At 40.0% G+C, this 15,793-nt stretch overlaps 1 protein-coding gene across 5 annotated transcripts in view; it reads left to right on the plus strand.

Annotated features, from left to right (window-relative positions):
* LOC144054978 (LIM and calponin homology domains-containing protein 1-like) overlaps positions 1-15,793 on the plus strand; it is a 30,850-nt gene that overhangs the window by 10,125 nt on the left and 4,932 nt on the right. The window contains exons 1-14 of one of the 5 annotated variants that reach the window (XM_077570466.1): positions 466-2,024; positions 2,127-2,372; positions 5,662-5,979; positions 6,057-6,326; positions 7,181-7,381; positions 7,531-7,569; positions 8,415-8,544; positions 9,766-9,914; positions 11,651-11,911; positions 12,236-12,503; positions 12,581-12,889; positions 13,766-13,874; positions 14,624-14,649; positions 14,832-14,945. In XM_077570466.1, coding sequence (XP_077426592.1) covers positions 1,933-2,024; positions 2,127-2,372; positions 5,662-5,979; positions 6,057-6,326; positions 7,181-7,381; positions 7,531-7,569; positions 8,415-8,544; positions 9,766-9,914; positions 11,651-11,911; positions 12,236-12,503; positions 12,581-12,889; positions 13,766-13,874; positions 14,624-14,649; positions 14,832-14,945 — 2,532 coding nt within the window. In that variant the 5' untranslated portion in view covers positions 466-1,932. Of the gene's footprint in view, positions 1-32; positions 232-465; positions 2,373-5,661; positions 5,980-6,056; positions 6,327-7,180; positions 7,382-7,530; positions 7,570-8,414; positions 8,545-9,765; positions 9,915-11,650; positions 11,912-12,235; positions 12,504-12,580; positions 12,890-13,765; positions 13,875-14,623; positions 14,650-14,831; positions 14,946-15,793 lie in introns of those variants that run through there. The other 4 variants (XM_077570463.1, XM_077570467.1, XM_077570464.1 and 1 more) reach the window with 4 other exon arrangements.

Raw genomic sequence — 15,793 nt, forward strand, 5'->3', positions numbered from 1 at the left:
GCCGATGAACTCTCTGATGACCTTAACGCCAGGAAGAGACGGCGACCTGGAGGCAGACGGCGGCAGGAAGCCCGACGTGCAAAAGGACGACATGTCGGCCCGGCGTGCGACCAGCGGCGAAGCGCGGACCCCCGTTGTTTTCAACCAGTTCCTGCCCAACCGAAGCAACGCCGGCTTCTACGTCCTGAACGCCAAGCGCAGACCTCATGCCGAGGATGGAGAGCAGCGCAGGTAATGACGCTTTGGGAATATTTTCAAGTAAGCCGAGCTTGCCTAACGTAGCATCGAACAGTCCCGCTGAGGGCAAAAAGAACCCAAAGACCGTGACCTGGGCGCCGGACCACCAGGGCGAAAAGGAAGTGTGTGAGCGGAGCAGGCTGCAGAGGTTGGAGAAGGCAAGCATCAAAGTGATTCCTGCTGCCGTTCGCTACGGAAGGTCAGCGCTTGGTGTCTCGTGACCTTGTCTACCGAGTTGTGATTGGTCGTGGAACGCTTGCTTCTGGTTCAAAACGATGAGTTGATTAATCTGATTAGTGGATTGTCTGGTGCTGTGGTGGTGGTGTTGGCCAACGACTAACTGCTTGAGAAGTGCTGACTCATTGTTTGTGGTAGTGGTTGGCACTCAAAAGAAATGCACTGCATCGATCACCCCATCGATTATCGATTGGTTATTCATTTATTCATTAGGCTTCTTTTACACATATGTAAAGTTAGCAACCCATAGCTGGTGGGTGGGTGAGTGAGTGAGTGAGTTAGTTAGTTAGTTAGTTAGTTAGTTAGTCAGTCAGTCAGTTAGTTAGTCAGTTAGTCAGTCAGTTACTTAGTTAGTGAACAACAAGCAAGTTAGTTAGTTTTTAAACCAAAATCAAATTTTGTTCTTCATTATCTAGCCAATTAACCACAATCAAATTCAATGAGTTAGTTAGTTAGTTAGTTAGCTATCTATCTAGCAATGGTACAAAATAACAACATAACTCTTGAGCTATGTAGCTAACTTACCATCTAACTTTATTTTTCTGTTACTTGCTTGCTAACCTGCTAACTAACCAGAATCAAAGTACTTTAAGTTAGTTAGTTAGTTAGCTAGCTAGAAACACCGGATTAGTTAGTTAGTTAGCTAGAAAACGCCTGATTAGTTAGTTAGTTAGCTATCTATCTAGCAATGGTACAAAAGAACAACATAACTGTTGAGCTATGTAGCTAACTTACCATCTAACTTTATTTTCCTGTTACTTGCTTGCTTACCTGCTAACTAACCAGAATCAAAGTACTTTAAGTTAGTTAGTCAGTTAGTTAGTTTGTTAGTTAGTTAGTTAGCTAGCTAGAAACACTGGATTAGTTAGATAGTTAGCTAGAAAACGCCTGATTAGTTAGTTAGTTAGTTAGGACTTGATTGAACAATGCCAGTTAGTCAATCAGTTAGTCAGGGAGTTAGTCTTTTTTTTAGGTAGTATTTACTCAATACTTAATATTAACTTTCTAATGTCTGGGATCGATGGAGGTTTTTGGTATGCCCATTCCTAGTATGATGAGGTTTTCTCGGAGGAGGTCTTCGTTTTGGTTTTCGAGTCATCTGGATGGACTAATGGTCTTGCGGGGGCCAAATTAAATCCATGCACGTCACTAACGCTTGGCATCGTGGATCGTCACCGTGGCCCTCTTGGCATTCCTGCAATAAACTTGTCGCCATCCCGTCTTCAACTCAGTCATTCCTCCTCCTCCGCCACCCCGGAGAGACCAGCTTCTCCCAATATCATCCTTCGCCGCCATAACGACTTTTTGAGCTCGCAAAAATGCGCTTGGGACTCATCCTCGGACGGTGACTGCGAGGGTGAGGCGGAGGGCCAGAAGGTACCGGACATTCGCAAAGATGACCTGGCCTCCCGACGGGCTCCTCGGGGCCCCGCGGTGCCCAAGGTGCATCGGTTTGTCATGGCACCACCGCTGCTTGAGTGCAGCAGCGAGGACCAGGAACGTTGGGAAGGCATCCGGCGATCCTCACAGAAAACACTCAAAGACATCAGGTTAGACCATGCACTGTTTTGTGTTTGTTTGAGTACACGCTCATGTGTGTGTGGTCTTACCACCATCGTTGCGCTCACGATTGTATCCCAACAACTGGACAGCGAGCGTGAACAAATGCCCGATATCATTACCCGCCAAAAAGAAGAGGAGGAGGAGCGTGAGGAAGAATGTGAGGATGCGGGAAAGGTGAAAGCGACGCCCGACAAGCTGATGGACGACTTGGCTCTCAGACGGGCTCAGACTAGGCCACGCCCCCTCCACCGAGACGGACCAGTGAGCTTGACGTCGGCTGCCATGAGCCAAGCCGACGTGCAGAAGTGGGAGAGGCTCAGGATGAGTGAACCCAGGTGCCCCCCCCCCCCCCCCCTCCGAAACACACACAGACAATCATCAGTGTGTGCGTGCGAGCGTGGGCACATGTGTGTGTGTGTGTGTGTGTGTCTTCAAGTTGTCTTCCAAAATAAAAGCTGTTTAGACGTAGATTTTCATATCTAAAAAGTAACGTTGAATTGTGTTGCCTTAATTGTAACATTCTTATTTGTGTAAAGAAGGTAACCAAGGCAACAGTCAAGTGTGTAGTAACAGGTGCAAGTCCTGCTAGATTGAAGTCCAAAGTTTTGCACTTTAGAGGTACCACTGTACAGTAGCTTTAATACATTCGGTAAATCAGGAAGAAGACTAAGGATCCGTAAACATAAATCTTTAAAAGCACGCCCCCTAGTGGCTGCTTGCGTCCCCTTGAAAGCAGCTTTAAATCTCCTTTAGTTCCCCCTCGCTTGGCTCCTTTTCACCACTTTATTTATTCTCCTCATTATTGTGCACTTCATTGCCGTCTGACGGGCTCTGAAAGGGCAGGGAAAGTGTCCACCCTTAGTGTGTATGTGTGCGTGTGTGTGTGTGTGTGTGTGTGTGTGTGTCACAGAGGAAAAAAGAGGCAATTGTTGACTGTGTGCTGAGGCTTTTGTTTTTTGTCCTCCCGGCGCTGATGTCATTAGATCGCACAGAGGAGGTTTTGTGCGCCTGAACATCACTTGTAGAAAATGGCTGACATGCTAACATTTGCTATGCTAACAAAGCAAGCAAGATAGCGCTTATGCACTCAAGTTGCTAAGGCTGATCAATCAGGATTTTACATTTAATCTTGTAGCACTGGGTACGGTTAAGAACAAGAATGTGTAAAATGCTAACATGCTAATCGTTGCTATCCCTAATAGGATCCTACTAACATGGCACGGCGCGAGCCACATTGATTTTACAAACTGCCCTTTGGATTGATACTTTTACAATTTTGAGAATTGCTAAAATGCTAGCATTTTACATGCTGATATATTTAATAAGATAGCAGCCTGAGTAGCCTACATACAAAGACAAAGATAGCTTGATTAGGATTTTACAGCATCTTTTCACTATTACAAATGAGAATGGCCAAAATGCTAACCTGCTAATGGTTGCTACTAGCACTCGGACTCGCACGACGATACACATTTGTAATTTGTGTTGATGACCGAATAAAATAGAATGGGTTACTCAATGTACTTTTCGCCCAAAACAAAACAAAAACATCATAGTTCAACTAATGAAAAATCAAATTTGATCAAAATGGTAAATGTGCAGTTGTGCACTCATATAGTGCTTTATCTTTAATATAGATAGCTTACACCGGCGCGTCAACATACAGAAAGGTTAATCTTTTTCATTTAAAATAACTTCCCGCGCTATACCATGTCTAATGACAAAACAAAGGATGTCTTTTTCTCTTTGGTCCTATTTGAAATCCATATTGTATGTTGCTACTAGCCTCATGCTAGCTAGCATGAAGCTCGGTTATCTCTCAGGTCAGGTGTCCAAGTTTGCAAGCTCACTTTCGTTTGTTTCTGGCACGTCGTTAGCCAGCCAGTAGAGACGATAGCTGGCCCAATATTCCCATAAGCTACTTCTAATGGGAAAATTCTGATTCGCCATCTGTTTTCGAGGGCAATTTCGCTACTCAATTCCAGTCACTAGTACTAGTAGACTACTACCCATTCGTGCACGGCCCTAGTTGCTATGCTCTAATACAGCAAAATAGCCACCTGGGTGCGAAAAATCTCTAAAGCAGACTGTTTGGGATCCTGCCCTGGCTAAAGACCTAACATGCTAACAGTTGCTAAAGCGACTTGATTAGGATTTGCCATCCTGCCATAAAGTTAGTTAGTTTGGCACCACTACAAATGAGAATGGCTTAAAAGCTAACAGTTGCTATGCTAACATAGCAAGAAGCAACCTCCTCTACTTCCTGTCTGATTTATCTGGAGTTGCTCATTTCTTCTCCGCTGTGTGTACTGTACGTGTGTGTGTCTGTAGCGAGCCTGACCCCGTCCCCGTTTGTCAGGAATGTCGGCAGAAAACGTATGCCAGTGGCGGACGAGGTTCCGGCAAATCGGTGCGGTTCGGGGGCGTGACCGAGATGGGGCGGCCAATAGGCGTGCCCGAGTCAGGGTTGCTAGGACGACTCCTCTCCCAAGCGACTGTCGCCGTGCCGACCATTGGCCTGGGCTCCCTGCTCTCAGAGCGGGAAGGCAGGTACAAACATGGCCGCTTGCACTGGTTTGGACTGGGGCCGATGATACCGTAGTTGCCTCATCAGAGTGCTCGTTAGCAGGCTTTGTATTTAGCTTGTCAGGGATGCAACTACCTGCATTTTCCCTGTTTGGTTTTTGCTTTTAATCAGAGAAAAGCATGTTATGCACCTAATTTTTTACATCTGATATGGTGAGAAAGTGATATTAAATAATAAATGTAGCAAGATAGCAACTTGAGCACAAAAAGTGCTCAGACGAAGCAATAATTTGCCTATTTGGTCTAATAATGGGCAAGTTAATAATGAGAATGGCTAATATGCTAATATGTTAACACTTGCTCTGCTAAAAGACAGCAAGATAGCTACCCAGATTACGAATACGGTAGTTAAATACAGATTTTATTTTCTGCTATTTTAAAATAGTGAAAATGACTCAACTGTAAACATGCTAACAGTATGTATGCTAACATTACAAGAGATCAACCCAAGTATCAAAAGCAGTTAGATGGATTAAGACTGCTAACATGGTAACAGTTTCAGTGCTAATATAGCAAGCAGGTACAAAAAGCGCAGATAAATAAGAAATTCACGTTGTTCCCTGTAATTCTGTACTATTTAAAACAACAAGTAGAACCCTTTACAAAAAGCGTTAAGGCAGTTGTAGTGGGACTTTACATCCTGCTTGAATCGGGCATTATTACTAATGAGAACTGTTGGGATGCTAACATGCTAACAGGTGAAATGCTAACACATGGGGTGATAGTCACCTGAGTACAAAAAAAAAGCACCAAGGCAGTTCTAGTAAGCTTTTGCCTGTGGCTCAGTTTTCTGGTATTAATTAGCTAACGTGCTAACAGTTGCGATGCTAACATATCACAAGATTTGTATTCGAATTTTACATCCTGCTCAGTGGTCGCCTGGTCGGGTACTATTGCTATTTAAAATTTCTCAACTGCTAACTTGCTAACAGTTACAATGCTAACATGTAGCTGTGTCCTTTATCATGTGCATGTGCGGTTTGGGCTGTACGGTATTAGCACAGGCCGGTTTTAGAGCTTTATGTGATACCCTCACAGCCTCACAGATGGAGGAACGGAGGAGGGCTTCTCACCCGGGTCTCCAAAGACTCCTCGCTCTCTGGCCGAGCTGGACGCTCGTCTGGCTCAATATGAGAGCAGTTTGAAGGAGGAGGAGGATGAGGAGGAGGAGGAAGGTGAGGAGAGGATACCTGACATTCAAAAAGACGACATGATGGCAAGGCGAACTGGAGTTTTCCACAAGCAAAGCGCATCTTCAGCATCTTACAACCGCTTCCTACCTTTGCCTGCCTCAAAGTCCAAGGTCCAGGTTACGGTTCCGGGCACCAAGGAAGTGGACAGGAACAAGAACAGCAGGTGGGGATATTTGGACATGTCAACTAACCAGCTCGCTAGTGTGGAATTCAAACATCTCACTGGGGTTTTTGTCACAGAGCGGAAGAAGGGAAAGTTGCCATTGAAAGTAACCCACGCGCTCATATTGAGAGGGGACATGTTAATAATGATGATGATGATGATGAAAAGGAGCCTCTTCCGAACCCGGAGAAGGACGACATGATGGCTCGCAGGACGGCATGGCTCCAAAAATCCAGTCCAGCCTTCAGGCATTTTCTACCAGTGCCTGGTGCGCTTAAAAACAACACCATACGGAGTTGTGGAAACAAGCAGGCACCCGAGTGTGTGGAAAAGATGGCGAGCCAAAGGTACCTTTCGGGGTTTGCTGTTGGCGAGATTTGGACTCGGATCCAAATGAGCTGTATTAGAAAGTCTGCCTTGACAAAGAAAAATGTTCAACTTTGAAGCTAATTGATCTTTTTTTTTTTTTTGCTCATCTTATTTCTCCTCTATGATAAATTTTCAATCAAACATTTATTGCGCACACAATTCATTTTATTTAAAATGACAATTGATGATTCCCAACAAAATTCAATCAAGAACATGAAAATAATCAGTGAGAAATCCTGTAATGTTAAAAAATGTAAAGATGTTTTACAAAGGTTAGCATGGGCTGTGATAAATTTGATTTCATTTCAGTGGATTCTCGCTATTATATACAAATAGTGAAAATCTGCAAATATCAAGATTTCCATGATTTTTTTTTTATACACAGACTTTTAAAAAAAAATCTTGAAAAATACAGAAACAGGAAAAATACAGACATTTAATTTACTATAATTTCATTTTATTTCAAATTTGTTGACTAAACTTGATCATTTCAAACCAGGATAACAATCACAATGCTCTATTATCATAATCAGTTTTCTACTCAAAGAAGTGTTTAGTTTATCATGACATTTAATTAGATTCTATGATTTCATTTTCACTGTTAAATGTTAATCAAGCAAGTCAGTTATGAGCATAAAGGCAGAATTTTTGATACATCTCTTGTACTGGACTAAATAAGTGCCAATAGATGTCACAGGTGTACCTAATGTTGTGTCCGGCGAGTGTCGCGTCGCCGTGGTTTGACGCCAGCATGCGTGAAGTGGTTGCATTCACGTGGTTTGGGAAACACCCGAGCTCGGATTTGATCCAAATTGTCTTGCTCGGTGATCAGCGGCGGCGGCGGCGCCGGCCAACCTCTCGAAATCCTGCTCAGGAAGGAGAAAGTGGACGAGCAAAAAGAGAAGACAGCAGATGTGACAAATGTGGCCCTCCCGCCTAGAAGGGAGGCAGACTTAGGGAAGGCGAGTAAGACGGAGGATCCGCCGAGAAAGAAAGCCTCCTGGGTGGGGGATGACGATCTGCCGCCAATGATGTGAGACGCCTTCCCAATTTTTAAAGCATGCGTCTTTCTTTCCTTCCATTGAAGTATTGATCGAATATGTTGAATTGAATTCCCGACATTTTTGGGCCTGCTCGGACCCTCACGTTCCCGTTTTTGTTCACTTCATTTTGTCCTTCCAGGACGAGCCGGAGAGTCGCTTTTATGCCCGCGGATGCCGAGTAAGTTTTGTCAACGCGGATGTGGACGGCTCTCTGCATGCTAATAACAACTTTTTTGCACAGTTGAACCTCTGACGTCACTTTGGGAAAAAAAATTTAAGCTGTCAGCATCATAGGGCCTTTTTTTTTTTTTGTATGTATACAAAAAATACAAAAAAAAAATACACAAAAAAAAATAAATATATATATATATATGTATTAAAAAAAAAAAGGAGAGCAATGATGACGACATGTCAAATCGGTAAAATTACCGAATGAACAATACTGAGCTCTCCAGAAAAAAAAAAAAAAATAAATCATAGGACCTTTATTACCTTTTTTCTGGAGTCACATTGACTATCATGTCAACAAACTGTAGTTACGGTAGTCGTATGTTTTTTGGGGTTTGGTCACGTGACATTCGCAATGCGAGCCCGAGGGCAGTTGTGTTAACTTCAGTCAGCAGAAGAGGGCGGTATGAAAAAAAATGAAGAGTTTGTTTTAATTCTTATAGTACGAATGAAATACCGGACTAGTGGGAGTACATGCAACATATATAAACATTTTTAAAAAAATGCTTGCTGAGTAATGACTTTAGAGGTTCCACTGTTTTATGGCTAAAGCTAACATGCTTCAAACTGTTTTTTTTTCTGCTCATTGCTAACATGCAGCTTTTTACTGTAATGTTTTTCTTTTTATATCTAATTCAGATTTGCTCGCTGGGCTCCATTAATACACTCAATGTTGGCAGTTTGTGGTTTCCTTTGCTCCACGATCAATTGATTGCTTTCCTTGTTTTGAACACGTGCATTGTGGTGGTGTCCAGTATTCCGGGTTGTGACAAAAAAGGGGATTTTCCTGTTCAGGAGCGTGAGCTTGAGCGACATGGTTGACCAGGACGAGGCGGGACACGTGCCGCAGCTCAGCCTGTCACGCTACGAGCGCATGCACGAGCAGTACAACAATTTCGAAGACGAGGACGACCAGTGGCAAAGTGTAAGAATTCACACACATTTTTTTTCACATTTCTTGACATTTTTGGGCGAAAGGAAAATATATAATGCCAAATGCCATCTGGATCATAGCTTGAGGAAACTGGTTTGGTATTGAAGTCAATATAATTTTTCTTTTCAAATGATAAAATGTGACCAAAATATTTGCTAACAAAAAATACACCCATTGCATTATTTTGTTGTTATTTTTCTATATTTTTCCCATGATAAAAAAATCCCACCAATATCTGACAAAAGTCACCCCTATTGAATTTTATTAAACAATTTCTATATATTTTTATTCAAATGATAGGCTTTGGCAAAAAATAATTTGACATTTTTATAACCCAAATCATTTCTTTATAGTGTTGTTAAGATCTTTTCAAAACCAACAAAATTTTAGGAAATTTTAGAAAATTATGATTAAACTGATTATATTACAGCATTTTTCTGGGAGAAAAAAAAGGATTTGACAAAAACATTTTTGGAAATAATCCATCCATTAAATCTGGATCAGATTCTAATCTTCCTTTTGTATGCATTTGCATTCATTTTTATATTTATGCATTTTTATTTAAGTGATAGGGTTTGATTTTTTTTTATTGTGAAATTTCCCCATGTCAGAGATTTATTTGTAAATTAAACTTTTATAAAATTGCTAAAAATGATATATTTTTTTTAATGTCCTGCCAACATCTTTTGAAAATATCTTCAAGGCATCTTGATCAATTTTGAAGAAGAATTTTAATTATCTTTTTCAAATAAATGGATTTAACATTGTTTGCATTAAAAGGATTTCTGTGTTGGATTTTCTCGATTAGATATTACAGCTTTTTTTTTCTTCATATAAGTACAAATAAAAGTATTTGATAAAAAAAAAAATTTTTTTTTACTCACTACTAAAAGATACAAAATTTTCACCGTTTTTTTCATAACTACAGAAATCTTTGCTAAATGCTGTCGGGACCAGATTTTGATTAATGCTATTTAAAAGTGCCTCTTGTGACCCTGCAGACACATTTTATAAACAAAAGCAAATATGTGAAATTTTTTACAGTTAAAAACCCCAACGACATTTGTCTTTCATAACCCGTCCAAAAAAATCCCAGAATGATAAATCAACCAAAATACCTTTGTAGAGATCCGCACACAAAACTGACAATATTGACTGTTTTGATGCATTAATTAATTTTTTTTTTTTTTGACAAACGCATTGATGGTACAGGACTTGGCCCGTTGGAAGAACCGCCGGCGCTGCACCTCGCAAGAGCTGATCAAGAAGGAAGAGGAAAGGAAGAGGATGGAGAAGATGAAAGGCGAAGGGGGCGACAAGAGGAAGAGCATCAAGACCTACAAGGAGATTGTGGAGGAAAAGTTAGTGTCACATGGGAGAGGAAGTTCACACCCCTTTTCCCGCTGCTTCCGCAGTTTTTTGTTTTGCTGCAGCGGTACTCTCAGTCTCCTCTTGGATACAAAGAAAGAAGTCATTAGATAAACAACTAGAAATCTTGTATTTACAACTATCAAGCTTTCTCCTCCATGAGAATGTCTCGTTCCCACAGATGCGTTCAATGCCCCTAGAAAACGTCATTCATTTTAGAATTACACTGCAAAAAGTACTGTAGAAAATTTAAGAAAAAAAATATAGTATAATAAGAAAATTATTACTTCAAATAAGCAAAATGATCTGCCAACAAAACAAGAAAATTTTACTTAAATTTACCTGTAAGATTTAGAAAAATAAGAAAATAATACTAGACCCATATGAACCACTGCGTTCTTTAAAATAGTATTTTCAGACTAAAAACAAGTAATGTCGACTTTTTTCAAACTGTAATAAATAGAAATATTTACTTAAAATACATAAGTGTTTTTTAAAAAAAATTTTTTTATAAATTAGCCTGAATGTGAAGTTTTTTGTCATGACCTAGCCAGGAATTGAACCCACAACCTTCAAGCCTGAGGGTAGGCACTCTACCACTACATCACTGAGCTGGTACTAAAAGAAGGACAAATGAGCTTAGTAAATATAATTAAATGAACCATATTGCACTTGTCTGTTTTCATACTTGTACTTTTTTTTCCATTTATCTTATTACTAGATTATGCAAAATCTTAACTCTTTGACTGGCAGACGTTTTCAGAAAAGGGATGCCGTGGGTGCCAGCCGATTTTAAGCATTTTGACTGATCTTTCAAGGTCCATAGAAAATTATGTGTTTGGACTATGGAAACACACATACTGCAAAAACAAGATTGGACTCTCATCTTCCATCAGAAAAAAAAAAGTTTGTTTCTACCTTATTCCGTTTTTGAGTAATCAACAATAGAAAATGGTTAGTTTCACCTGTTTTGACAAAAACGTCTTTTAACGTCTTTGGCACTCCTCCATAGGATTTTACGAAACGTTATTTAACGTTTTTGGCAGTCAAAGAGTTAAAATAAGCAAACTCATAAAATCCCAGTTCCTTTGATGTTAGTTAATTGTCATCTTGAAATGTTGGAAATGCTTGTTTTAATCCTCACATTACTTAAAACTTGCCGTTAACACTCAATGCCAAGACTGCTGGATCAAATAAGATAATTAAGTATCTTAACTCTTTGACTGCCAAAAACGTCAAATAACGTTTAGTAAAATCCTATGGAGGAGTGCCAAAGACGTTAAAAGACGTTTTTTTTAAAAACAGAGGTGAAACTAACCATTTTCTATTGTTGATTACTGAAAAACGGAATAAGGTAGAAACAAACTTTTTTTTCTGATGAAAGATGAGAGTCCAATCTTTCATTTGGTAATATGTGCGTTTCCATAGTCCAAACACATATTTTTCTGTGGACCTTGAAAGATCAGTCAAAAATGCTTAAATCGGCTGGCACCCACGGCATCCCTTTTCTGAAAACGTCTGGCAGTCAAAGAGTTAAAATAAGCACATTGATCTTGCCTGACAATTTTCATTTTAAGTAAAAAATAAGAGCTAATTTAGGTTACATTTAAGAAATGATATCTTACTTAAGATTTTAGTTTTTGCAGTGTGGTGAGATTCTCAGTACAAGCCAGATTGAAACGGAAAGCTTTTAGTGGCTGCTTGAAAATATCAACCCGTGTTTTCTCAGGGAGCGGCGAGAGGCGGAGCTGTGCGAGGCGTACCGCAGGGCGGCCACGCCAGAGGAGGCGGCCATGGTTCTGCAACGCTACGCTCTCCGTTTCACCATCAGCGACGCCACGCTGGACTTCTTAAAGCTGCCTCGCTCCACCGCAAACCCCGACGCGGCCCTAAACCAGGTCCAGCACGAGCACAAAACTCTTTGTGAAGACACCGAGTCAGAATCAACACAGCAGAAGACGTGTGAAAACTTGCACAAGGAGGTGGAAAAGTAAGTGGATGTTTTTTACTAAATAGTTGTGTTGTGCCCCAAAAAAATCGATTCTCATTACAATCGCGATTCTTATTTAGTACGATTCAGAATCGATTTTAAATGTCCCAAAATCGATTTTAATTAAATTATTTTATACTGTCTTCCCTTTGTTTGTGTGTGCCTTTATTGGGAGCGCTGTTCATGTTGTACCCGATTTGGCCACTTAGATTAAATGAGCCACAACTGGCCTCAACTGAACCCCAATTGAACCCTCAACTGAACCTCACACCTCACGGACGCAAGTTAGACAAAATTTGCATACCTTCCGCAACCTCTGTTCAGGTCTCCCGGCGATCAAGTCACGCCGCTTGCCCCCTCCAGAGAGCCAGCGACCTCAGAAAGCACACCTCCTCGATCCCGAGAAACCCACCGACCTCCGACCCAAACATCTCCTCACCGAGCGGACCCAGCGACCAAAGCGGATGCACAACCTCCAAAACCCAAACCTTCTCCGCCTCACTCTGCAAAGCCTCCGCCTCCGCCCTCCAGACCCGTCCCCCTGCTGGCGGCCAAGCCCTATCGCCAGCCACGCAGCACGCATGGAGTCAAGGTAAGGAAATGTCATTTGGGTCCCCGTTAAAGAAAAAAAAAAAAACACACACCACTGTTTGTGTGTGTAACTTTAAGATGGACGGCCTCGTGCGTGTGAATGGCGACAAGGACACTTCGCCGCTGCATTCGCCGGCAGAGAAGGTCGTCCCGGTCACGCAGGCTGAGAACGAGGCCTCCCCTATGCCGGAGGCGCGAGACGGGTCGCCACCTCCCCAGGTGGCGAAGTCCTCCTCCTCCTCTTCGTCATCCTTCTCGTCTTCGTCGTCCTCCACCATCAGCTCGATGTTCAGCGGGAGGAACTGCGTCACCAAAACCACCATCGTCACCGAACTCACTCAGACGCTGGTGGAGCCGCACGGCCTGGACAGCGACAGCCACTGCCAGGTTGCAACACTTTTTTGAGAGCAATAATCAAATCTATTTTGATTTAAAAAAATTTTTTTTTATTAAAACTCATTCACTGCCATTGACGGCTATAGATGTCAAAAAATCATATCAGTTTCAGTTAGTTTAGCATTTTTTCCCCACTTTTGTTAACAAGAGTAGGAAAACCTAGAAATTTTTTTTAGAACAGATATATAAAATTTGTGATTAATTGTGAGTTAACTAGTGAAATCATGCGATTAATTACGAAAAAATGACGCCCCTAATTTTTTATAATCTTTTCTTTTAAAAAAAAGAAGTTAATATATAGTTATATATAATATATAGAAATAGTTTAAATTAATTTTTGACGTTTATAGCCGTCAATGGCAATGAATGAATAAAAAAAAAAAAAGGAAAGAAAATATTATTAAAAATTCGGGGCGTCAGGCGATTACATTTTTTAATCATAATTAATCGCATGACTTCACTAGTTAACTCTTGATTAATCACAAATTTTATATCTGTTTTAAATGTACAATAACAAAATGTCTAGGTTTTCATACTCTTGTTAACAAAAGTGGGAAAAAAATGTTAAACTAATAGAAATTGTTCAAATTAATTTCTGACGTCTATAGCCGTCAATGGCAGTGAATGAGTTAACTCATTCACTGCCATCAAAAATTAATTTGAACAATTTCTATTAGTTTAACATTTTTTTCCACTTTTGAGAGTATGAAAACCTAGACATTCTTTTTTTTTTTTAAGAAAAAAAAGAAAAGATTGTTAAAAATTAGGGGCGGCGGGCAATTACAATTTTTTATTGTAATTAATCGCATGAGTTTAATAGTTAACTCATGACTAATCACAAATGTTATATCTGTTCTGGATTTTCAGGCGAATGAAAGTGCGAGCGTTGAGAAATCGCCAGAGGAAAAGCTTTCTCAGTCGTCATTATCATCGACTTCAATAACCAGCATACAAGAATGTTGTCCCAGTGTCTCAGGTATGGCTCCATCGGACCTGACCAATATGGAAGCCGATGCCGATTTGGCCGATTCGGCCGATTCGGCCAATTCATTAAAAAATATTTGATGACTAAAATGACTACTTTTAGAGGGTCAGGGAGAGTGACCATCATTATTTTGTTGAAATGTGTAAATAAAACAACAACAAAAATCTGACCATTTTAAAAAAGCTCATATCGGCTGATTAATTCTACTGATTAACTCATTCACTGCCATTGACGGCTATAGACGTCAACAATTCATTTGAACTATTTCTATTCGTTTAGTTTTTTCAATTTTTGTTAACAAGAGTATGAAAACCTAGATTTTTTTTGTACATTTAGAACAGATATAAAATTTGTGATTAATCGTGAGTTAACTAGTGAAGTCATGGCGGATAATTACGATTATAAATTTTAATCGCCTGATGCCCTTATTTTTTTAATAATCTTCTTTTTTTTTTTAAGAAAAGATTATTAAAAATTAAGGGCGTCAGGCGAGTACTATTTTTAATCGTAATTAATCGCATGACTTCACTAGTTAACTCACGATTAATCACACATTTTATATCTGTTCTAATACACTATAAAAAAAACACTAGGTTTTCATACTCTTGTTAACAAAAGTGGGAAAAATGTTAAACCAATAGAAATAGTTCAAATGAATTTTTGACGTCTATAGCCGTCAATGGCAGTGAATGAGTCAATCATACTCAGACTGAAAAGTCACGTGTGTTTTTCCTCCACAGAAGTCCAAGAGGAGAGCAGTATGAGCGTGAGTAGACTCATCAACGTGTTGTTCTTAGCTCCGCCTCTCCTTCATCCTTCAATCGGACCTCGTGTTTACCCCTCGTCTCCACTTGTCCTCTGACCTTTCCTCTTTTTCTGTCCTTTTTGCTGTCTCGACGTGCGCGTCTGTGTGTCTTTTGTGTGTGTGTGATTGTGGAATGGGGGTAGATTGAGACCCCCATGTTGAACTTGGCTAAGCGTGTTAATCATTGGGTCTGGGACCCCAATGAGGAGCGTAAGCGGGTGGAAAGGTGGCAACAGGAGCAGGAGCGCCTCCTACAGGTACACCGGTGGTAATGCTTGTGTGTGTGGGTTATGTGTTGCCATGGCTACAAGCGTGTTGTTTACCACATACACGATTGCGTTTACACTCATGGGACACTTCATTTGGTGCTTTAACTCATTTACTGCCAACGACGGCTATAAACGTCAAAAATTAATTTAAACTATTTCTATTAGTTAATTTTTTTTTCCACTTTTGTTAACAAGAATATGAAAACCTAGATTTGTTTTATTGTACATTTAGAACAGATATGAAATTTGTGATTAATGGCGAGTTAACTAGTGAAGTCATGAGATTAATTACGATTAAAAACTTTAATCGCCTGACGCCTTAAATTTTTAATAATATTTTCTTTCCTTTTTTTTATTTATTTATTCACTGCCGTTGACAGCTATAGACGTTAAAAATTTATTTGAACTATTTCTATTAGTTTAACATTTTTTTCCACTTTTGTTAACAAGACTATGAAAACCTAGAATTTTTTTTATTGTACATTTAGAACAGACATTAAATTTGTGATTAATCGCGAGTTAACTAGTGAAGTCATGAGATTAATTACGATTAAAAACTTTAATCGCCTGATGCCCTAAATTTTTAAGAATATTTTCTTGCCTTTTTTTTATTTATTTATTCACTGCCGTTGACGGCTATAGACGTTAAAAATTTATTTGAACTATTTCTATTAGTTTAACTTTTTTTTCCACTTTTGTTAACAAGACTATGAAAACCTAGATTTTTTTTTATTGTACATTTAGAACAGACATTAAATTTGTGATTAATCGCGAGTTAACTAGTGAAGTCATGAGATTAATTACGATTAAAAACTTTAATCGCCTGACGCCCCAAA

The sequence above is a fragment of the Vanacampus margaritifer genome, chromosome 7, assembly GCF_051991255.1.
Source record: "Vanacampus margaritifer isolate UIUO_Vmar chromosome 7, RoL_Vmar_1.0, whole genome shotgun sequence".
Taxonomy (NCBI): domain Eukaryota; kingdom Metazoa; phylum Chordata; class Actinopteri; order Syngnathiformes; family Syngnathidae; genus Vanacampus; species Vanacampus margaritifer.